Source organism: Punica granatum, chromosome 8 (assembly GCF_007655135.1).
Source record: "Punica granatum isolate Tunisia-2019 chromosome 8, ASM765513v2, whole genome shotgun sequence".
NCBI classification, from domain to species: Eukaryota; Viridiplantae; Streptophyta; class Magnoliopsida; order Myrtales; family Lythraceae; genus Punica; species Punica granatum.
The window spans coordinates 11675908-11699768 of record NC_045134.1 but is presented as its reverse complement, the minus strand read 5'-3'; the positions used below and the strand labels follow the sequence as shown (position 1 = coordinate 11699768).

At 37.6% G+C, this 23861-nt stretch overlaps 2 protein-coding genes and 1 long non-coding RNA gene across 4 annotated transcripts; 2 read left to right on the top strand and 1 right to left on the bottom strand.

The window, feature by feature from the left end:
• The first annotated feature begins 4619 nt into the window (after positions 1 to 4619).
• On the top strand, positions 4620 to 7591 carry LOC116188148 (serine decarboxylase-like). Its single transcript, XM_031517312.1, has 5 exons — positions 4620 to 5151; positions 5790 to 6021; positions 6111 to 6304; positions 6437 to 6573; positions 6792 to 7591. The coding sequence occupies exons 1-5, from the start codon at positions 4635 to 4637 to the stop codon at positions 7359 to 7361; spliced, it is 1650 nt and encodes a 549-aa protein (XP_031373172.1). The 5' UTR covers positions 4620 to 4634; the 3' UTR covers positions 7362 to 7591.
• Positions 7592 to 7796: 205 nt separating this feature from the next.
• LOC116188149 (abscisic acid 8'-hydroxylase 3-like) lies at positions 7797 to 10655 on the bottom strand. Its single transcript, XM_031517313.1, has 8 exons — positions 10450 to 10655; positions 9968 to 10286; positions 9737 to 9889; positions 9389 to 9655; positions 9219 to 9305; positions 8702 to 8887; positions 8440 to 8558; positions 7797 to 8051 (listed from the first exon to the last, which is right to left on the bottom strand). Exons 1-8 carry the CDS (start codon positions 10653 to 10655, stop codon positions 7961 to 7963), a joined length of 1428 nt encoding a protein of 475 aa, XP_031373173.1. The 3' UTR covers positions 7797 to 7960.
• On the top strand, positions 8889 to 10727 carry LOC116188150. 2 transcript variants are annotated; one of them, XR_004152208.1, is made up of 3 exons: positions 8889 to 9294; positions 9378 to 9884; positions 9973 to 10727. It is a non-coding gene; the product is annotated as an uncharacterized LOC116188150 (long non-coding RNA). The 2 variants fall into 2 exon arrangements; XR_004152207.1 differs by having other exon boundaries at positions 9378 to 10727.
• The last annotated feature ends 13134 nt before the right edge of the window (positions 10728 to 23861 follow it).

The following is a 23861-nucleotide window of genomic DNA, read 5'->3' as shown; positions in this document are numbered from 1 at the left end:
TTGTGAATCGTAAGATTCTACGTATAATTAAGAAAACAGTATATATATATATATATATATATACTTTTCATTTTATGAAATAAAGCAATCTTCATAAATTGTTATAACATCTCATGGCTCGATATTAGCTACTTACTAGTACCGAAACAAGAGTGTCAGCAAAAGCGGGATTTTCATCGCAAGGAAGTCAAGAATATACAGGAAGAACGAGTCCTACCAAATGTCATCTCCAAATGAATCACAGTTTTGAATCGAATGTTAATCAGATCGCTGATGCTTCAAAGTATACTAAATCGAGATGCCAAACCAAACTAACCATAAAGGAATGGAATCCCTGGACAAAACAAGCTAGGACTAATCAAAAGCCGCACAGAACCAAAATCCTATGGATTTACCGAAAGGAGCATCCTCGGAGCTCAGAGCTGGAACTCCATTGTACAGACCCGAGAAGAGGCGATGGGAGTAAGAGCTCGAGGACTGCGAAGTAGCGAAGCACCTGAAGCTGCTGGTGGAGCTGAGCTGGCGCCGTTGGGTAATAGTAGATTGTCGGAATTCAGAAAATTGGAGGTCGAAAACGATCAAGTTGGACCTCTACTTGTCGAAGCCTCGGAGGATTTGGGGCAAATTCGTCGAAGCCTCGAAGGTACCCGGAAGAAATGGGGAAAAGCCGACAGCCGATAGGAAGAAAGAAGAACTAGGAAAAGCCGACTGGAAGGAAGAAGAAGAAGAAGGGGGAGGGAAAAAAAAAACCAGGAAAAAGCCGACTGGAAGGATGAAGGAGGGGGGGGGGGGGGGGGGGTTGGGCTCATGGGCTGGGCTTCGGTTCGACTGGGCTGAATTTGGCCCGACAGTTGGCTGAACCCGAAATCGGCTCGATTTACAACTGATTCTACCTTTTCGATTCTTCCCGTGGAATCGGAATTGGTGCCTCCCATTTGAATCGTGATTCTGACAACCATGATAGATATTCTAATAATTTCTACTATTATAAAGCACAAATACCATTTTCATCTCACTTTTCCTTTCAAAAATTGCCCAACTTATATAAATTTAATTAATTGAAACCATTAGATTGATGCTATCATGATAAATTTTCTTATAATCTCTACTATTATAAAGAATGAATACACTTTTGACTCACTTTTCGTTTCCAAAAATTGCCAATTTAGATAGATTTTAAATAATCGAAACCATTAGATTGATATTATTATGATAAATTTTCTAATAATAATTATTTCACAATCACTGTCATATCCCTATTTTTTTCTCTCAATTTAATAATTCTTCTGCAATAAAAACTCTATGATTATTAATGTTTTCTTATATTGACTATTTATAGGGTGTTTTCTTTTTGTTATTTTATTTGAAAAATATTGATTACCTTGCAATTTTGTAATATATATTGATTAGAATGAAATAAATTAGTAAAGTATTCTCACGCTCTTAAAATCTCAATAGCAATCAAATGCGTTGGTAAATTTAATTACTAAATCTCTTTGATTATTTTACAATCACGATTTGTTATTTACATAATTCATCTATGGTAAAAGTTTTACTTTATATTACTAATTTTGTACTTAGATTAATTACGAAGTGATTCATTTTTTTTGCATTAAAAAGGGTGCATTTATTATATCTCAAGGCAATTTTACTATATATACATATGTATATATATATATAAACTAGGATATTGAACCAGTGCATTGCACATATTTTGTAAAAAAATTATTATAAAACTTATTATGAAATGTTATATATTAACACAATTATATTAATATCTATTTTTATGTTTTTATACTTTGTAAACTTTTAATACTATAAATTTCATACCCACGTTAGATAGTATTAATTTCAGAGCTCAGAAGCAAATAATTCATGTAAAATATTTTATAGATATTATCTCAATTATCAATCTAATTTATAAGAAAATCATTATAAAATTCATAAAATAAAAAATTTATAGATTTAATTAATGAAAGAAAGATTAATAATCACGGTCTATAAAATTTTAACATTATGTATTCGCAATTGTCTTTTTCTCATTCATATTTCATACATTAAATTTTATAAATTTAAATAATTTTAGATAAAATGATTAATCATATCGATGAGAGATTTATTTAATATAACTTTTATAAGTCAAATAATAATATTAAAATTAATTAAATAAAGTTTAATAATTCTCAATTTCTTTAAAATTATGTTTATTTATTTAATAAAAATGAAAATTACTTATAAAATAAAAATATTTAATTTAACTTTTATAAGGCTAATAATGATTATTAAAATTAATTAAATAAAGTTTAATAATTCTTATTTTTTAAAAATTATGTATATTAATTTAATAAAAAAATTGCTTATAAAATAACATTAAGTGATTAGAATTTTTCTTTAATGTTTCTTTTAGATAATTACAATAATTCAATTTCTATATAACATACTAATTTATTAATACATTGACTATTCTATCCCTATTAAATAGAGACATTTACTATTTTACCCCTATTTAATATGTTGTGATACAACTTTATATACACACACAGGAGAAAGAGTGAAAAAAGAAAGATGATGATCCAATTTACTTAATCATTAAGTCAAAAATCACTTAACGAGTGAATAATAAATGTTAATTTAATAAAGTTTACTCATTGGTGCCTTTTGCTAGTTTATTGGAGTCCTTAAACCCTTACAAAATATTTTTTATCCTTATCCTTTTCCCACTCTTTCTATAAGTTTCTTTATTTCTTTTGAATTCAATTTCATCATTTAATTTAATTATTTTTAAATATTTAATATTTATTTCAAAAATGGTTATAATCCTACTAGAAATATCAAAAGGTATTACATAGTAAAATCATGATGTTATTGAGATAAAAAAAGATATTAGCATGGTATCGCGCGTAGCATTAGTACGCGACGTACAATTCTTTGGTTGCTTTTACATAAATCTCTGGAGATCTACCGGTTAAAACACTGTCCTAATTATGATAGTATGTCTTTTGGATGGTGAAAGAGGTTAGAGGCAGGCCTAGAAAGTGAAAATAACAAATAATTATTCCCACAAAAAAAAAACAAATAACTAAAAGAAATGCAACAATGAGGTGTAAGAGCCCCAACAGAATTGCTATGTAGAAGCGTTTGAATATGGCTCGGAGGATGTTGATGGAATTAAAGTCCCGATAGGGCTGCAACGATTATTTTGCCATTCAATTTGTGCAAGAGTTCACCGGAACGTAAGTCGTGCCCGACTCATTAATAATTTCTGCCGTATCCACTTGTGCTCGTGCAATTGGCTGTCATGAGTGGACCAGTGGGGCCCACGGCCCTTTGGGGGAAAAATCCATTTCTTATAGACGAAGACTTGGTGACACGTCATCACGAGGTATCCAACCAACTATCGCCAGCAAAGCAAACGAGAATCTACTCATTTTTCCGATCCGATGGTGGGCCCAGGAGAATCTGGACCTTTGACCCGCCCCGATTCGTACGTTGTCGTTTTCCAGCGTCGATTTTTTTTTATCAACGCGTGTTTATTTAATCCTCTCACGCGCGTCGAATCAAACGCTGTCGGCTGTCAGAGCGCTGATTGGATTTAGATATTTGCCTTTGGCTCTGATTTTCAGAGGAAGGATTATCACCTGCTACGCGACTTCTGGAAGAGGAACCTTTCTTTCCTTGACAGCCTTAGGACCGGAAGCGCTCGCAAGGTGTCACGATCCAACGGCCAAGATTGTTTCAGTTGGTGCTCCTCTTCCAGTGTGATGCGGTGACCCGCCGCCAGGCAAAGGAATGGGAATTTGGCATATGATGATTATGACTATGATATTATTTATGGATACATTAATCCCTCATTGGCGAATAATTGATTACTTCTTTAATCCAAAAAAAAAAAATCAACCGACGTGCTCTGATTTTTCTGTCCAAAAATAGTAGGAAATTTGTTGTTTTTTCCTAAAAGTAAGAAATGACACCTTCTACTATCAAATCTACTGCCTTGCTTCTCGGCTCCCTACAGCTCCAGCCGCTTGCCGATCTAGCTTGCTCTTCTCGAGTGGCTCGCACCGGGGGTGGTGCGGCTGAGCCAGAATGGGCTCAGTAGTGGGCCTATGTTTTCGGGCGAATGCGTAAAGGTTTCTAATCGTTCTTAGACAGTTGAAATTCTTCAAAGATATGAGAAATTTTTAGGTAGTTGTGCTTTACCACGTGATTACATGGAAATAGGAGAATCAGTATGAATTTAGTTTTTTCTCAACACATTAACATGAGATTGGACCATTAATATTAGGTTGTTCAAACAGTTCGATACTTATTTCTCTTAAACAAGATCTTGAATTCGAATATTGTAAATGAAAAAATTCTTGATTGTGAGGATTTTACTCTTAAATTTTCGAATACCAAGTTATACACCGTAAAATTGTATTTAATTCTTTGCTAATAAATTCTTTTGTTTATTAAAAAAATTCCGTCAAGTAAAAAAAAAAATATATATATATATACGCAATTACTTTGCCTCCATTTATTTCATCTGATATTCCCTAAAATAGAATGAAATTAAAGAATAATTAAAGACAATCTCCCACATTTCCCTTTGTCCCAAAAAAAAAAAAAATTCCGACCTCTAAACCTTTCTATAAATGGGGAAGCGAGAGGCATCGCCCATTTCCACTCCTTCCTACCCTTCTTTGCAAGACTGCAACTCTTCCTCCGCCGATTCCGCCGCCTCTCCCCCTCGTTCACTCAGATCTGACGCGCCTTCACGCGCAGGCATTTCCTCCAAGGCTTCGGTGGACGTGAACGGTGAACCTCCATCCTTCCATCACAGCAGACAAGGTCGCTCGAATCTCGGTGAGGATATGAGCAACGGCGCGGTGGAGACGTTGTCAGAGGTGTTTGATCCCGTGGCCGCCTTGGCCCCGGAGCCGGTGCCACCTGTGGCCGGCGGCGGCGAGGCAAATGGAGCTCACTCGGAGGAGACGATCAGCAAAGGAGGAAAGAGAGAGATTGTCTTGGGGAGGAACGTGCACACGACGTGCCTGGCCGTGACGGAGCCCGAGGCGAACGACGAGTTCACCGGAGATAAGGAGGCTTACATTGCCAGTGTTCTGGCCCGCTACAGGAAGACTCTCATGGAGAGGACCAAGTACCATTTAGGTATCACTCCTGTCTCTTCGATGTTCGATCTGCTTATTCCTGCAAATTCTATTGTTGCTTATGGAGAATTTAGTCTCTGATTTTGCTTACTTTTCAAGTATACTGGTGTGTTTGGTTTCAGACTTAAAAAGTAACTTTGGTTTGGATGGTGAAAAATGACAAATGATTGTAGTGTGATAAGTTAAAGTTAAAATTTTTGTGGTTTTATCTGCCAAATTAACGTCGCAGCAAGTCAGGAAATGTTTATAGTTTGTATTGTTGATGGGGCTTCTTCTCTGGATTAGTGTCTCGTAGAAACGGATTATGCAAACTCCGTAATCTATTTCAATTATTAACTTGGCCGATGTTTAATTTCCTTGTTTCGGAACAGTTATCGATGGAATAAGATATTTCCTTGTTGATTTAGATTATCGGGCCTGTGAATGTGTGCCTGGAGATGTCAATTACTTTCCACTTGGAGACGGAGACATGTTTGTTTGTCAGCAGAAAGTGGTTCATAAAAGAAAAGAGGGAAACTTTCTAATTGATACTGTTTATCAGCAGTGGATTAAATGTTACACTATGCAAAGAACCTCTGACAAGTAATTTGTTGCTGAATTGTTTCGTGTTCTCATATCGGGGTTTGATTCCTTTTGCAGGTTACCCTTATAATTTGGACTTCGATTATGGTGCTCTGGGGCAGTTGCAGCATTTTTCAATCAACAATCTGGGAGATCCATTTATTGAGAGCAACTACGGTGTCCATTCAAGGCAATTTGAAGTCGGTGTTTTGGATTGGTTTGCTCGTTTATGGGAACTAGAGAAGAATGAGTACTGGGGTTACATAACTAATTGTGGCACGGAAGGCAACCTTCACGGAATTTTAGTTGGGTTAGTTGGAGAAATCTATCTGGAACATGATTTGTTGAAGTTGATTTCCTTGAGAGAACAGTGAAATGACAATAGTTTTTATCGTGCAGGAGGGAAGTTTTTCCCGATGGAATCCTGTATGCTTCACGTGATTCACATTACTCTGTTTTCAAGGCAGCAAGAATGTATAGAATGGATTGCATTAAAGTGGCCACCCTAATTTCCGGTGAAATCGACTGCACGGATTTCAAAGCTAAACTTCTGGATAACAAGGATAAGCCTGCTATCATCAATGTTAACATAGGTTTCTTTCTCTTCCACTCGCTCTCTCACCCCCTCTTCTTAGTGATTATGTGTTTTATGTTTATAAACCTATGACTATGTCTTCGATATATACTAAGTGGTTCCCCTTTTTTTTTTTCCTTCACATTTGAAGGAACCACTGTCAAGGGAGCTGTTGATGACCTTGATCTTGTGATTAAAACTCTTGAAGAGTGTGGATTCACACAAGACAGGTTCTACATACACTGTGATGGAGCGCTATTTGGGCTTATGATGCCCTTCGTCAAACGGGCAAGTCATCCTATTTGCATTCTCCTGTTGTTATCTTGTGTGTGTCATCATGATTGGTTAACATACGTAGTATTTTTCATTGAGCAAGACTCCCACCATCTCATACTTCTGTCCAATGACATAACTGCCATCCTCATACTTCTGAGCTTGTTCTCCTGCTCTTCTAATTTAGTTAAATAAGGTGGTTTACTTTAATATGTTACTTTTTGCATGAACAGGCACCAAAAGTGTCATTTAAGAAGCCCATTGGGAGTGTCAGTGTTTCTGGTCACAAGTTCGTGGGATGCCCGATGCCTTGTGGAGTTCAAATAACAAGAATGGAGCACATCAATGCTCTCTCGAGGAATGTTGAGTACCTCGCATCACGGGACGCCACAATCATGGGAAGCAGAAACGGTCACGCTCCCATCTTCCTCTGGTACACCTTAAACCGAAAAGGCTACAAAGGGTTCCAGAAGGAGGTCCAGAAATGCCTCAGAAATGCCCACTACCTAAAGGACCGCCTCCGCGACGCAGGGATCAGTGCCATGTTAAATGAGCTCAGCAGCACAGTTGTGTTCGAACGTCCTCTGGACGAGGAGTTTGTCCGAAGGTGGCAGCTAGCTTGCAAGGGAAATATTGCACACGTGGTTGTGATGCCAAATGTGAGCATTGAGAAGTTGGACATGTTCTTGGATGAGCTCACTGAGAAGAGATCAACTTGGTACCAGGAGGGAGGAGAAGCCCAACCTCCCTGTGTTGCTGCAGATATTGGGAGCGAAAATTGTGTCTGTGCCTTGCACAAGTGATACAGTGACTTGTATCGGCCGGGAAAAACTCCTTGTGTTGGTGCAGATATCTGGAACATCATGTTGTTGTCTTCGAATTGTGTTCTTTTGAGCCATGTGCTAGTTTAGGGCTTTGGTCCTCTGTTGTGTCCTGTGCTTTTTTTATTTTATTTTATTTTATTTATTTTTGGCTGAATGTTGTGCACTGTGCTTTGATAGTTATAAAAGATCGCCCCTTTTCATGTCTTAAAGTTGACCTCTTTCCATTGATTTTTTCGATTACTAATTTTTCGTTCAATTTCAGGTTACCATCTTAATAAGTTGAAACCCTCGCCTCGTTTTTAGGCATTGCTAATTTGGTTTTCCGTGGATTGAGCTTCTGCTGGAGTCCCGGCTGAGTTCTGATTTAATTTCTCTCCCTGCAGGTAACAAGTTAGCAGGTATTGATTCACGGAAAGCAGAAGCCGGAACTCTTTATTTAGACATACAAATCCTTGTTATTATCGGATCGGACTGGGGCAATAATTATGATTTCTATCTGGTCAGTATAAGAAAGGGCAGCCTATGCAAGATAGTCCGCTAATCATCCAACTTGTGTTTTATTGTGCTGCCGTCCAGATCTACAGCTCCTCAACGAGGACTGCGTACTTATTCTTTGGCATCCGGACTAGCGTTGGCTGAACTGAGTCATCTTTGTCCAACGGAATCCATCTGCAAGGACAACAGCAAGGTCAGCTGGGGAAACTCACTATATCAAACGACGTTCTATGCTAACTGTCTTAATTGATGTGATCTATTGAAGGCAGTTTGCAGATTCCTGTATCTCATAAGATATCAGAATCCGGCAGGGTAAGGATTTGTTGCCCTTGTCGGAAATTACTCCAATTATCTCATACTGAGGAACAAAAACACAGAAATTAAATGTTGAATTGCGCAATTTCAATCAGCAATCCTGCCAGCATATCCTGAACTGCACTTCGAGTTCGACACTTCTTTCTCTCATTTTAATTTCTTTTTGCTGGGAAATGGATCGAAAAACTGTGAAAAAGTCTTCAAGTTCTCCAAAACTAAATGAATGTCGAGGGCAGATCATTCTTACTTGTATCTGCAGACCAGGTGATGGATGAAGATGGAGATCTCTAATTTTGCGAGGTTCATTCCAGGACACATTCGAGGTCCGCTCCCAAACCCGAGAAAGGTGTAAGGCTTTGGGGGTGCCTGTGGTCGATCATTATCTCATCATCAAGTAATGAAAGTAAACACTATATCATTGTATAAGGCCCCAGGGCCTCCTTTGTAACCCAAAAAAGAAATGAAACACTGTGAATGACTGATTATGATGAGACTTAAAAGGAGCTCACATCAAATCTATGGGGATTGAACACTTCGGGTTTAGGATAAACTTCAGGGTCATGGTGGATGGACACCACGTCCAAGTTCACCGACCAACCCTTCTTGATGTTGGAGCCATCAATTTCGAAATCTTGAGCAGCTTTCCTTGAGAACCAAGGTAGAATTGTTGCTCTTCTGAGAGTTTCACTTATCACCTGAACTTTGTCAGAGGCCCAAAGGATCAAACTTGGGGACACAATTTATGCAGAAAGCTCTGATACCCGAAACCGGAAATTGAAAGAGACCAAACAGTGTACTCATGATATCGAATTTCTATGTTCTAATAGGACTTATCTAAAACATAACGATATAAAAATCATTTAAAAATCTATATGTAACATAAGTGAAATGGAATCTGAGAAAAAATCTGCCATTTCAATAGGTTTATATTAGATCTCGTGTTGTGGCAGAAAAGCTGGATGGGAATGGGACCAGTTCCCATTCGGACTGGTTGATTTTAAGACTAAGCTTAGCATATCTGCTTACTTTGGTGGTGTAGGGCATGTTGTTAACTTCGGGCCAAGTCAAGTTCTCTCCACCTTTCCCACTTTCTCGAATCCGCGTATGTTCCCCCTGCAAGAACACTCTGTCATCTATATTATGCCATTTACGTGTTGAAACAAGTATAAGAGCCATTGTGTGCAGATATGTATCACCCTTAGCTGATCGAGGACATCGGTATTTTCTCCAAGAAACTTGATGAGCCAGGTCAGAGCAGCAGTTGTCGTGTCATGCCCGGCAACTAGAAGAGTAAGTACGTTGTCCTTCAATTGTTTGTCTGTGAGCTTATCTTCGTTGGCTTTTTCATCCATTCCTTTGCTGTGTTTCATTATTAGGGACTCTAGGAAATCATCCCGGAACTCGTTCCCGCTCCTCCTCATGGAAATTACGGAGTCCAACATGTCATACATCCTATCGCGAGCCTGACACGTTGGTTCGCTTTCAGATGGTTTGTCATTTATACACATCTCTCCCAGAATAAACTAGAGCTTGCAAAAACTAACCTTTATGCCACGATGAAAGGCTGTTCCTGGTATTTTAAACGGTAGGGATGCAAACGATGAAGAGATGATCTTGAAGTTGGCCCGGAACTTCTCTTGCTCCTCTCCACTGGGCTCCAAGCTCATTATCATGTGGCCGATCACTTTCAAGGTAAACTGCAAAATCATGAGATCCAATTGTTACGTATCTGGGGAAACTGAACAGACAGTAATTCTCTGTTTTTGATACTTAACTGTAGAGGCCTCTTCAAGGACCAGAATTTTCCGTCCCGACCACTGATCTAATGTTTCAATTGCGAGGTTGTTTATGAACTGGAAGTACTTCTTCAATCCATCAACTGATAGCGGTTCAGCTATAAGCCTCCGAAGCCGCTTGTGCTCTTCTCCTGTAGTCTGAAGCAAGCTGGTTGGGCCAAGGACCTGCTGTCCCGTGTAGAATAGATTTAGGCTCACCAACCCATCTTTTCCCGTTAACAAGATCTTGCTTGCTTCTCTACCAGTCATGAATATCGTGTACCTTCCTAGGACGAATGACTTGAACACCTTTCCGTACCTACAGTTGAAAAGTATCGGTGACCCTTCGTCGCCAGATGACGTGACAAAAGCACCAATAGCAGTGCAGCATAGGGAAATGGCATAAACCAAACTGTGAAAAAGGACTGTCGAAATATTTTCATTTCATTAAAGTTTTGTTTATGGACTGGGATTAAGATTACCTCTGCTGCCTCTTCTTCATGAAACTGTAAATACCCGATGGGCTTGAAAAGTCTGACAAGAAAGAGAAGCTCTCGCCGACAATAGGCCATCCCAAGGTCCCGGGAATCACCTCCATTTCTTTTGGTGAAGTCCATACACGCAGAAACAGTGCTGAAACCACAAAGATGAATAGCAGCGCTAGACCAAGAATGACTCCGAACTCCATTGCAGTTCTTTAAGCTAAGAAACACACTTGAAACGATATGTCTTGAGGCGTGATCCCGATATTTAATTCTGATCTCCCATGGCCTTTGGTATATTCTTTCCTGTCCTTCATGCTATATTTAACAGTGGCAGTGATCTAAAGAACTCCAAGATGTATGTGTTGCTTTGGTTAAGCTGATCTGACAAGGACATCTCATATTTTGCACCATCGATGCTACAAAGCCCAGGAAACAAACTTGCATCGCTTTGAACGGAATTGGCATTATTCGTCTAAGCTCCAAGCTAATATGACAAGAACAACGCTAACGTTGTACAGGTTCTACAATGTTTACTACACAGACAGCCTTAATTCTAGATGAAATCGGCAACATTGGTCTAAGCTTAGGATATGTACCCAATGATGTGAATTTTTTCAATAAAGCCAAAAGCTAGATTACAATTCCATGCTTGTCGAAGGTATAATCTTCTCTGCTAGATGATTGGTAAGTTGGCGAATATATGGAGCCGTATAGAATACTCTCTCGAAGTGGCCTCCCAGTTTGCTGCCTTATGTTTGTTGTTTCTGATTTTGCTGCTATTTTGGTACCATGTGTATGAGCAAGCAAAGAAAGCCTGCGATATCAATCGAACTTAGAATACAATGGAGCTATGTTTCTTAATACCAAACTATGATTCTTTGCCGTCCTTGGCATTTTGCACACTGATCTAGCAGCTTATAACTTTCGTATTGCTGATGTCTTTTGTTACAGGCCTGAGAATCAGACCTTGGTCACGCGTTTTCCTTGTGCATGCCACGAACCACAGGTTGTGCATGGCGTGGACTGTTTCAGGGAAACTAATCATATACTTGCTTAACGTCCAAGTCAAGAACAAGAATGGGTCGAATTGGGCAGACCTGGTTGTGCATCGCACCCTCACTGGACCTCGTGGGGCCACTCGGCCTCAGCCATCCTTATAAAGGATTCATGGGCATCACCAAATTGGGCCCACAAACCTGGTCCCCAACATCTTTATCAGCAAGAAGATGTCCCAAATAAAAACATATATGGAAAAAAAAAAACAAGGGGGAAGAAGAAGATTATTGAGGCCAATTCCCCGTTGGAGTGCAAGTCAATGCACTAGCCTTGAATGAAGACATATACTAAGTAGTACCTAGGATGCGATATGGCCATTAACGGATGAAACGGCTGATCGATCGGGCCTCTGAAGCATCAAAAGCTCTGTTTAGGCCTTTGAGCAGTAGGCTTGAACCGTGAGTTTAACGTGTAACTGGATAGAAGCCTTGAGTTGCACGGGTTTGTGAAGCTATTTGATATATTGGGAAATTTCTTTTGTTTTTACGAATAACTTTTAAGAATTTGTTTTTTGCATATTGAGGAAATCTTTTATTTTTCAATAAAACTTTTAATCCTTTTTTTTGGGATAAGCAAACTTTTAACCTTTTGTTTGTAATTTTTAATATAATAATTAAATGTCATAATTTCATTAACAATAAAAACATGGAAAATTGATAGATTAATTTATAATTTTTGTATGTGTTTAAAACGGATAGTTGCCTAAGTAATATAGGAATGAAATATATAAAAAATTATAATGTAAAATATATAATTTGTATATGTAATGAAAAGAAGAATTATCCAATAAAACAGAAAAACATTGAAAATGATGAGAAGAAATAATTCGACTTTTATGGGATTATCATTGTCAAGGAAGTTTATAAAAAAATATTATATTTCAGAAAAGCATATAGTATACACAAAGTATGAATTAAAGGTATGACAGAAATAATTCTCATTTAAAATATTCATCAATTATACTTGTGTGGCGTACGAGATCACACTCTTAAATTTTTTTATTGTCAAAATAAGAAAAAGAAACAGTTTTGGTCCTCGTTTGGAGTTCTTATTTGGTCTTAATTAAACTTTTTTTCTCACGCTTAATTTTTTGCTTTTTTATCACTTTGGTTTGGTCGTCACTTTTTCCATAAAAGATAATCTTCTCTGTAAAAACGATTTTGATATTTAATTCAAAATTTTAAAAAAATTGAAAAGAAGCAAAAAACATAACGAGCAGAAGGGAAGGGGGCAGCGACAAAGTCATCTCCACCCAATCGAGGTTGCCGATGACAACTAAGGTCGCTGGTGACCCAAATTGGAGGGAGACGGTTGCTGACAAGTGCTTCACCTCCCTAAATAATAATAATAATAATAATAATAAGACGACGAATGAGAGAGAAAGGGGAGGGGCAGTGATCAAATATTAAAAGTCATTTTTCGGATGAAAATTTTTAGTTTTGACGGAAAAAGTGACGTTTGGTCTAAAGTGGCAAAAAGAAAAAAGGTTGAGGTCGAGAACAACAAAACAAAATAAGTTTAGGACTTAAGTGACAAAAACTCTAAAGATCAACGATCGAAAATGTCTTTTTCCCTTAAAATGGCCATATGAAACCCAAATTTGTGTTCCATGATAAAACATTAATTTCAGTCATTAACTTTCACCAACTTTTAATCTCATCCGTACATTATTTACATATTTTGTCCATAGTATTTTTAATTCTTTATATTTTCATTTTACAATTTTCGCCTACAATACTATACTACTGTTATCGAATCTTCCCGTCACGTTTACCAATCGCATTCCCCCACGTCACCCTTGATCCCCACGTCACCAATCTCGCCACAGCACATCAACATCTCATCCGCGTCACCGCCACTAAAACAAAAACCGGTTCAACCGGATTTACAAATATGATTGATTTAACCCCAAATCAGTTTCAAGCTATTTACAAGCAATTGACAAATGGCTTCCGACGATGCAATTTTTAACGATGACGTCCAACTACGCCAACATGCCAATGTTTGATCGGTGATTATTTTCGACGATTCGGTTTGGAACGATCATGTCCAGCTCGATCTTTTTCTTTTTCCATTAGTGGCTTTATCATTTGCTCCATTAGTCCAATGCGATAGCCAATGACTGTCAATGGCCGCGATCATTGATGGTCGCCTGAGGCCATGTCCTTTTTTTCGATTACACTTATGATTTTTATCCTAATTTTTACTCCCTAATCAAGGAAACAAAATCTGTTCAAAGGAAATTACTTGGGCTCCATAATTACCCCCTTTACTAAGAAAATCTGACCTAATTTGTCGGCACTCATATCGGTGCTAGTTCAAACCAGCTATTTTGATTTCACTCAATCGCTTTTGTCCTTATCTGAAATTGGGCGGGATTTCTAATTGGTTCCAACCAATTAACATATTGGTTTGAACCATAGATATGTTTTTCTTGAAATTCTCTAAGATTTATTTGTCAGTATTTATTCCCCATAATGACGGCCATTGTGCAACAACTTTCCCCTCCCAAATTTTCTAACTAAATTCTTAACACGACATACTAGTTGGCCACTAACAATAAAAAAAGATGATCAGTCTAGCAAAGAAAACCTATATAAATCAAAGCTAATCCAACTCTACCCATTGCATTCTTCATTGTACAACCTTATTGTTTTGAGCCAATGTAACGGGATAACATAGCATTCCGGGACAATAATTTTGATTTATGCAAGTCAAAGAAAATTCTGAAAACCGAAAAGTACTAATCTTGATCACATTGTACATGTACTAGCTCTTGGTTTAAATAAGCGTCTTTTCCCGATGATTCATGTCTGTCCAAATCCTACCCATTGCATTCTTCAATTATACAACTTTATTGGTTTAACCCAATGTTACGTGATAACATAGCATTCCAAGAGAACCGTTTCGACTTTTTTCTCATCATAAAAACTCGTAACTACAAATCTTGATCACAATGTACATGAACCGACTTTGAGATAATCTGAGCATCTTTACCTAATGATTCATGTGCGTTCGGCCGATATAGTAGGTTAGTTAAAACCAATTATACTCGCTATAAGTTAAAACTTTGTTTCGTCCTTTATTAGGCCTAACTCATTAACTGGGTCAAGCTAACATATGTAGCTGGAAAATAATAGAGTAAAATGCAGTTTGGACCTCACTATCGAGCTTAGTGATAAAGTGCCCCCAAACCTTTAGACTTTTGTAATATGCCACCTGACCTATTTAAAAGAAGCAAATTGCATCCCGAGTTACTTTTTCGACCACTATTTTCGGCCAAAAATTAATTTATCATTAATTTCAATTCCAAAATTTTAAAAATAATTTCAAAAATTAAATAAAAAAACAAAAGAACGTAAGAGAGAGACCCGCTGCCAGTTTGCTAGGTGATCGGGCGGCTAACCACCACCTCCCCCTCTCAGCCCAAATCTCTCGCATATAAGATCCTTGCTCTTTGTGTTTTTTTTTTTTCACATAACTGTGATTCAATTCAACCTATGTTTCTCCTTACAATTCAGCCTTTTCGAATTCATCCTTTTCGAATTCATCCTTAATTCAATTGATCGATTAACCAAAATCCACAGTGACAGCTACTTTGTTTGGTTGCCCCCACGTAGCAGATTGTGCCTGCATGCTTCAGCTTCATTAGGTTATAAGGAAATGAAATTTGTGCATAACCTTTTGATCCTCTATAACAAATCAAATACCTGCAATTTTCGTATTGAGCTCGTGGGTGAGAGTGTAAGTATTGTCTTGTTCGTGAATGGTTGCGTTTGTATTAGAGAGAGATTTAGAAAGAGAAGCTCTCTTTTCCGTTCATGATTTGGGGTTTCTTCCTTTAATTTTAAATTTTAAAATTTCAAATTACATTTTAAAAATTGAAATAAATAAATTGATAATAAATTAATGTTTGACCGGAAGAAGCGATTGGAAAAGTACCTGAGATGCACTTTGCCATTTTTTAAATAGTTTAGGTGGCATAGTCCAAAATTTTAAAGGTCGAGAGGCATGGGGGTGCAAACCACATTTTACTCAAAATAATATGTACTTTATACGTTGGTCTGAGCCCGCTTTTTATTTAGATCAAACGAACATCCTTTGCAAAAATAAAAACAATTATTTTTCGTAAATGGAAATAAGAATAACTGATTGCTAGTATTCCCTACTTTTAGGGAGGCTGGTTCCCAATTTTTTTATGGGAAGTTATTATCCCTTAATTTACGGAGGTTAATCGTGGAAAGTTATGATCTCACTGAAAAAAAAATCGGAAATTGAGAGAGTGAGGGAATTCACGGCGGACTCAGGTGGCCAATACCGTTGACCCCACTTTGTTGTCATCGCCTTCGTCATCATACGCCACCGACAACCAGTGGTCACCGCTAGCCTCGCCGGCTGTCTTACCTCAAGATCGATTAAACCGGTTATATGAACCAATCAATTGAATCGTAAATCCAAATGATTGAGTTTTTATATAAACCGATTGTTTTACAAGAAAACCGGCCTACAAAACCTGGTTTTAAAAGAGCTCCTTGTCCTAGTAATTCATAAGATGGAGTTGATGGCTTATGAAATTCAAGCCCGTTTATATTTTTTGTTCATAAAAGAGTAATAAGTGAATTTAGGTTCATGTACTTCTTTGTTTGTGATTATTGCCGCCAAGATGTGCCGATTTTGTGATCTTCATTTCTGCTTATCACATTTCGTGAATTTCATTGCAAGAAATTCAATTGATTTCAATTCTTGTAAGAAATGATTTGAATTCAATTGATTTCAATTCAATTCAATTGTAATCGAATTATGTTGTTTGGAGAATCAATGGATTTTACTTAAATGAATTGAATAATCTTGTTTGGAATCCATTAGAATTGAAATGAATTATTTAATAAATTTTAGTAAATTCACTTTATATATGTATATATATATTGAACGTAATCAACTTGAGCTTGAGCATAATCAACTTGAGCTTGAGATCCCAAGCCATGCCATAATAAAAAAAAATAATATTAATGTAAAAATAACAAAGATATTATTGAAAAATAACTTCCTAGAACCTATCCTAAGCTTCATAAATAAAAATAAACAGAACACTCCTTGTTCAACCCAATTTCTTGCTCAATCAGTCCCCTCGTAGATGTGGAGGACATTTCAAGAAAAAATCTGCTTGTTTTGGATCATTCAGAAGAAATTCAGCTGTTTCCAACAACGTCGATGAATCCAATCTCCTGCAGCTCTTTAAAAATTTCTTCTTCTTTGTTCACACGACGAACAACAATAACGAGTTCTTTTATTGCACTTGTTGCTTCTCTAATGACCTCACTCAAAACATCCGATGCCTTTCTTTTTCCCTTGCGAGTAGAAGATTATGATTTGGGTTGACTAGATGATGCCGGCGGTTTGGAGGATGGATGAGAATTGCTTTCAAATGGTGCTGTACAACTCTCAAGACGAACTTCATCTTCTTCTAGTAATCTATCAATATCATTGATTTCAGTGAGCCTTTCCTCTTCCTCCCAACGCTTTAGTCTTTCTTTTGCAGTTTCAATTTTTTCACCATTAGCTCGATCTTTTTCAAATAAATCCTGAATGAGATCCAAATTATGTAGTTCATTTCCTCTAACGAACCTCATTTTATTGTTTCCAAACATAACAAATTTGGGTAATACAATAAGTAAATATTAAACGTAACAAATTGGAGCAATAAACTGATATTAAAAACTAGATATGGAATAAATGAAATAGTACTAACGTTAATTAATATCTTCCCAAACTGCACGTTCTGCTTCAACCTTTTTCTTAATGTCATTCCAGCTAAAACCACTTTTTCATTTAATAAATTCTAACGCTAATCCCATTTGCTCTTTTAAAGTTTTCAAGCGGTTAACAATCTTTTTTGAATTGATATTCATATTAAATTGCTTGTTAATCGCCTGAACGGAGACCCGATACACTTCAACTGTGAAGCCTTTATCATCCTTCTGGCCTTTTTCCTTTTGCTCCTTCAAAATTTCCAAGAGAAATCCGTCTAATTCGGAAGTCCATCTAAAGTACTTATCAAGAACTCCATGACCGCCCGCAACAAGTTCATCCACATCTTCATCGGCATGCATCTTCAAATATCAGATACACAAAATTTTAAGTAGTAGTATATACTAAAAAAAAGATTCTCCAAATATAACATAACAAATGTGTACTATAAATTAAAAATAAAAGAAAATGAAAAATAAATTCATATTTCTAATTACAGTGGCAAATAAATCTAAAAAACATCAAATGACAATGGAAATTCAACTATGCACTATTAACAAGGTAATCTTGCCACATCACTTGAGCAATGCCATCTCTTAGGCGTTCTCCTTCCCTATTATCCGCATCAAAAACTCTAGATACATCTAATGTATTAGTATCAGGATCACGATTCATAAGTTCTCTATCAACTTCAGCAATAAGGGCATCATAAGGATCGATTCCCATCAAGTAATTATGCAAAATACAACATGCTAGTATGATTGAATGCACCGTATCCACATGATATTGGGGCTACGTTCCACTTGCAATAATTGGGAATCCCGTTTTCAGCACTCCAAAAGCTCGTTCGATTGCGTTTCTTAATGATGAGTGCCTTAAGTTAAATAACTCTTTGGCATTTTGCGGGCAGTAGGGGGGGTGGGGTTTGGGGGTGGGGCAAGAATACTCCTTCAAATGGTATCTAGTACTTCGGTGAGGAGTAATGAACGTAGATCGTAGCATATATCCAGCATCCACCAAATAATATTTACCTAGATCCACATAAAATTTTAAGTTATTATTTTGCTATTATTTTATATGTAAAATAAAATTGATATTATATTGAGGTTTACCCATAGGAACTTTCAATTTATCAATTCTTGTTCTTGCATCATCTAGAATTCTTGAATCTGATGCAGACCCTTCCCAACCAGGCAAAACATAGGTAAATTCAAATCGAATGTACATGCAGTTAGCACGTTCATTGTTGGGTGTCCTTTTCTTCCTCTATATCTTGGCACATCCTCATTAGAAACCTTGACCCGAAAGTGTGTTCCATCTACGACACCTGTACAATTCTATATATATATATATATATATATTTCATATGTTTAAAAAAATTTATATATAATTATTTGCACATTAATTTGAAATAATCTAATAATACCTCAGAATGGGGATAAAATCTTCCTCCACTGTATAGTATCTCCTCTGGGATTGTTAATCCATCTGGTTGTATGTCCGTGCCTTTCGTCTAGCTTTCGTAAATATGGAGTAAAGCTTAGTTAGCTACAAAATAAGTTTTACTTAATTATGAAAAAAAGTACAAAAAGAGTCTAATTTGAGTCCTAACACTAATGAGCAGTGAAAATTTGATCCAATATAATTCAATCTTATATGTGGTGGAAAAATATATGCTTATACAAAAAGAAAAAAATTATATGTGGTGGAAAAGTATGTAAATAGGGAGCATTACAACGAGACTCCAAATGCGTTAAGTAAATAAAATAAATAAAAATAAAAATTTAAAATGAAATTAAAATAATATTATAAAAATAACTAAAAAATTAAAATAAATTAAATTAAAAATTAAAAATATTTCAAAAATTAAAATAAAAATGAAAACGAAAATTGAAAAAAAAAACAGAGAGACAGAGAGAATAGAGTTGATCGGAGAAGGGGATGGGAGCGCCATTGCTGGCCCCTACTCCTTGTAGGAGTCGCATCCTCTAATCTTGACATGTCAATAGCCGTGTAATAGTCAAGTTAGCAAAACTTGATGGAATTAATCCAAAATTAACAGTTTGTCTAGCATTGGAATAAATTTAAGAAGTTACATACAATATTATTATAATTTTTAACTTTTCATGCCAAAAGCGTTATTCTTGTTTGACAAATACTAAAGTGTTTCTCGAAAGAAAAAAAAAAACCAAAGTATCATTTTAATAAAAGATTTTGTAGTTAAAGAATTCGGCGCAGAATGGTTGAATCCTCACTAATGAGGTGAGATGTGTATATTCGATTATATAGGCAATGTATATGACTATCAAGGAAAGTACATAAATGTGTATTGATTACATGCCTAAAATACAACAAGTATACAAAGAAATCTATGATTTCACATCATCCTTTATTACTTCCCTACAAGCCGAACGGGGAATTCTCCACGTGAAACTTGGATCGAATATCAGCAAAGTCCATCAGCTAGCTGATCAGTGGAGTCGATAAAATGAATAAGAAATTGCATGCATAGGAATATCTCTCGCACAAAGTGATAATCAATCTCAATGTGCTTAGTTATGGCTTGAAAGATGGGATTCACTATAAGATAAATAACCGAAATGTTGTCACACTAAAGAGTGGGAGGGTGATGCTGCGAGATTCCCAGTTCTTGAAGAAGAGATTGTAACCATAAGATCTTAGCAGTGGCGTTTGCAAGACTTTTATACTCAGACTCAATACTGGACCGAGCTACGAGTCCGCTGTTTCTTGGAGCTCCAAGATACTAGATTGGAGCCAAGAAAAATCACAAAATCACTAACTGAGCGACGATCATCAAGATTCCTGGCCCAATCAACATCAAAGAATCCATGAACAAGCGACATAGAACTAGGATGAATATGAAGTCCATAAGTGATGGTTCCTTTTAGATACTACAAGAGATTCTTTTCACGACCTGCCAGTGAGTGGTGTAGGACGATGCATGAATTGACAAACCTGATTAACTGCATAGGCAATGTTAGGTCTAGTTAGAGAAAGATACTACAAACTGCCCATTATACTTCTGTAGAATGAGAGATCTTCGAAGGAGCATCCATTATGAAGAGATAGTCGAGATGTTGTAGTGACAAGTGAGCTAATAGGCTTGCACTCTAGCATAGAGGTGCGAACAAGAATATCATGGATATACTTGAACTGAACTGAGTGAGATAGAGTCCAGTGGAATTCCTGCGAGCCTCCATGCCAAGAAAGAAATTTAATGAGCCAAGGTCTTTCATAGCAAACTCCTTCTTCAAGGCAAGTGATTATGGACTGAAAAGGTGCTCCTGGAGTCCCGGTCAGAATGATATCATAACATAGACCAAGAGGTAAACAAGATATTGTTGTCCCCGGAGTATAAAGAGAGAGGAGTTAGCCTTGGAATCAAAGAAGCCAATATGATGGAGATAGGAACTGAGTCACTGAAACGATACATCAATAGAAAGAATTGTCCGAATAGTAACTAGCTTGATGGCTGGACTGAAGTTCTCTGAATAATCAATCCCTTATCGCTGATTGAAATCCTTTGCTACTAGGCGAGCTTTATACCTATTAATGTTGCCATCGGCCTTCTGCTTAATATGGTAGACCCACTTGCAACCAACTACATTCTGAAATGGTGATAGTTGAACACGATAATATGATTATGAAGTAAGACCATATATTTCTCGTGCATTACTACTCTCCAATGATGATGTTTGGAAGCTTGAGCAAACGTCTATGGTTCCTGCAGATCAGCAGGCACAGTGAAGGCTGCAGGACGATGAGAAATAGTAAAACGAGGAGGAGGTAGAGTTCCATCCTTAGATCGCATCACCATCATATGGGTGCTATGTGGAGCAAGCATGGCATCAGTACCCGAATCACCCTTAGACAGGGCTTCAGAACTTGTAGACTACTCATGAATCTCAGGAGCGAGACCTATATGAGTAGGAGGTGTAAGAGTGAAGTTATGGGATGCAAGAGGTTGGGATAAGGTTGGTGGAACTAGAATATGAATAGAGGAATTGGATGAAGAAGAAAGAGGTATATCAGGAGCAGATGCAGAACCTGAAGAGAACCTCTCCACTTCTACCGAGATAGGCATACCTGTCCTGTGTGGAAAACAAGACTCATCGAAAATAACCTGAGTGGATTTAAAGACACGACCAGTTTCAGGGTTAAGACACCGATACCCTTGATAGTGATAAGGATATCCAAGGAAAACACAGGGTTGATACCGAGGTTCTAGTTTATGCCATGTGTCAGGACGCAAGTATGGATAGCAAAGACACCCAAAAACTCATAAATTAGAGTAATCGGGTTTATGATGAAGAATCTCATATGGGGACTTGAAATTGAGAGATTTTGTGGGTAGCCTATTGATAAGATATACAGCTATTTAAAAGGCATAATCTCAAAATTTTGTAGGAGTGGAAGAATGAAAAAGGAAAGTCAAACCCATGTCAACGATGTAGCAGTGTTTACGCTCAGCTGAACGATTATGTTGGGGTACATGAGGATAAGAGATTCTATAGAAAATTTCATTGTTCTGCAGTTCAGCCTGAAAATCTACAGTGAGAAATTCCTTTGCACCACATGACTGAAAATATTTGATTCGATGTCCTTAAATATTCTCAACTTTAAAACGAAACGTGCAAAATACGTGAAGTACATCAAATCGAGATTTTAGTACATAAAACCGAGATAATTTATTATAATCACCAAGAAAATGAATATAGTAATGATGACCAGTATAAGAGGTAATTGGTGCAGGACTCAAATGTCGATATCAACAAGCTCAAATAGGGAGGTTTTATTGAAAGTTGGTGGAAATGATGTATTTATTATCGTTTCTTATTGACATGCAGAACTTACATGATAAATATGATCATTATTAACGGAGCAAGAAGAATTCAATGCATGACGAACTACAGGAAAAGATGAGTGACGAAGGCGTTGATGCCACAGGACGCTAGAACGAGAAGTAGAAAGGTGAGCTTGAGGATTGTCAGAATGCATGCCTCTCAGGTGGAAACAGTAGAGGTCGTCCTTAATTGGTCCGCGCATAAGCTCCTGGTGAGTGTGAACATCTTTCACAAGAAAACAATCCGGGTGAAGCTCAAAAAAACATTTATTATCCTTGGAAAACTTGGATATAGAAATTAAATTTTTGAAAATATGTGGTGCATAAAGAATATGATTCAAGTGCAAAGAACATTGGGGAAATTTAATGGTGGAAGAGCCAGATGCTAGAACCAGGAGTGTTTTACCATCACCTATGAAGACATGATCCGAAGTGGGGGTATCATCACGAAGGTTAAGAGTGGAAAAATCGGATGTCACATGATGAGTTGCACCTGAGTCCATATACCAGTCAAGTTCATGAAGCCATGGAGAGGAACCATGGGTCAAATGAGCATGAGCTCCACAGACCTGACAAACGGCGCGGTATGACCAGGCCAGTTGCACATCTGACAAAGGACCATGGATTTAGGCCCAAAATACTGAGTTTGGCAGAAGGAGGAGCTGCCAAATGGGATTGGGCCGCGAGTAGGTATGTTGGGCCTGTTTGAGAAAGGGCCCAGCGAGGAGGCGCAGGTCACGAGCCTGACCCGTGTGCACTTGACCCGGACTGGAAAAAATAGTTGACCCGAAACTCTGAATCTTCTGCCCATCCGACCCGAAACCTTCTCCTTGTCTACCTAAACTTTGATTAGCGTGATGTCCTTCTTTGCTAAATCCTTCACCAGAGAAATTTCTCCTAGAGCCGCCCGAGCCACCCTTGCCCTTCCCTTTTCCTTTGTCGTTTCCTTTACCGCCTCTATTTCCATGACCTCCTTGATTATTACAGTCACTAGCATAATGAACTTAAGCTGGAGCCGAACCAAGAATTCCCGAGAAAGAGGTTGACGAGGTGTGGCAATTTGTGGATTCTGAGCTGCAACATAGGGACGTCTCTCCTATGGTCGACTGAAGAGATTGGAGCTCAGTAGTGCTCATCGTGGGCATTCATTCCGACTGGGCAAGCACAATCAATTCCCAATTGGGACCAAGACCCACGTAGATGCGTCAGTTGATTTTAGTAGGTGACTTCGGCTTTCCTCTCTAAGCATATCTCAAAGCTGGTTCCTTTACTGAGCCGATCGATTTATCCATTAATTGGTCTCCCTTCTTTAGGTCTCGCCACTGTTGATCAAGAGTGTCTTATTGCACTGCAGTTTGGTCAGGAATGAGGTGGCTAAAGACGTCCAGGCTTCATGGGATGTCTTAGCAGAGAGAATTATCACCGTAATTTCTTCTGTGACTGCTAGCATTACACAGGTAAGGGCAAAGTTATCTCTTGACTGCCAACTGAGATACTCGGGATTGGGCATGATTACTCCATCTGTTCCAGTAATTGTTTTGCTTGGTGCCACGACTCTGCCTTCGACATAATCAAGAAGTCCATAGGTAGTAGGCAATGGTGTCATTACTCCTTTCCAATACATATAGTTTATGTCGTTAAGTTTGACAGGTATAGTTGGAAAGGATGAGGGAAGGACAAGGGACATTGAGGAAGAAGAGGGAAGGATAGTGAGAGTTGAGGAGGATGAACTATCAACCAT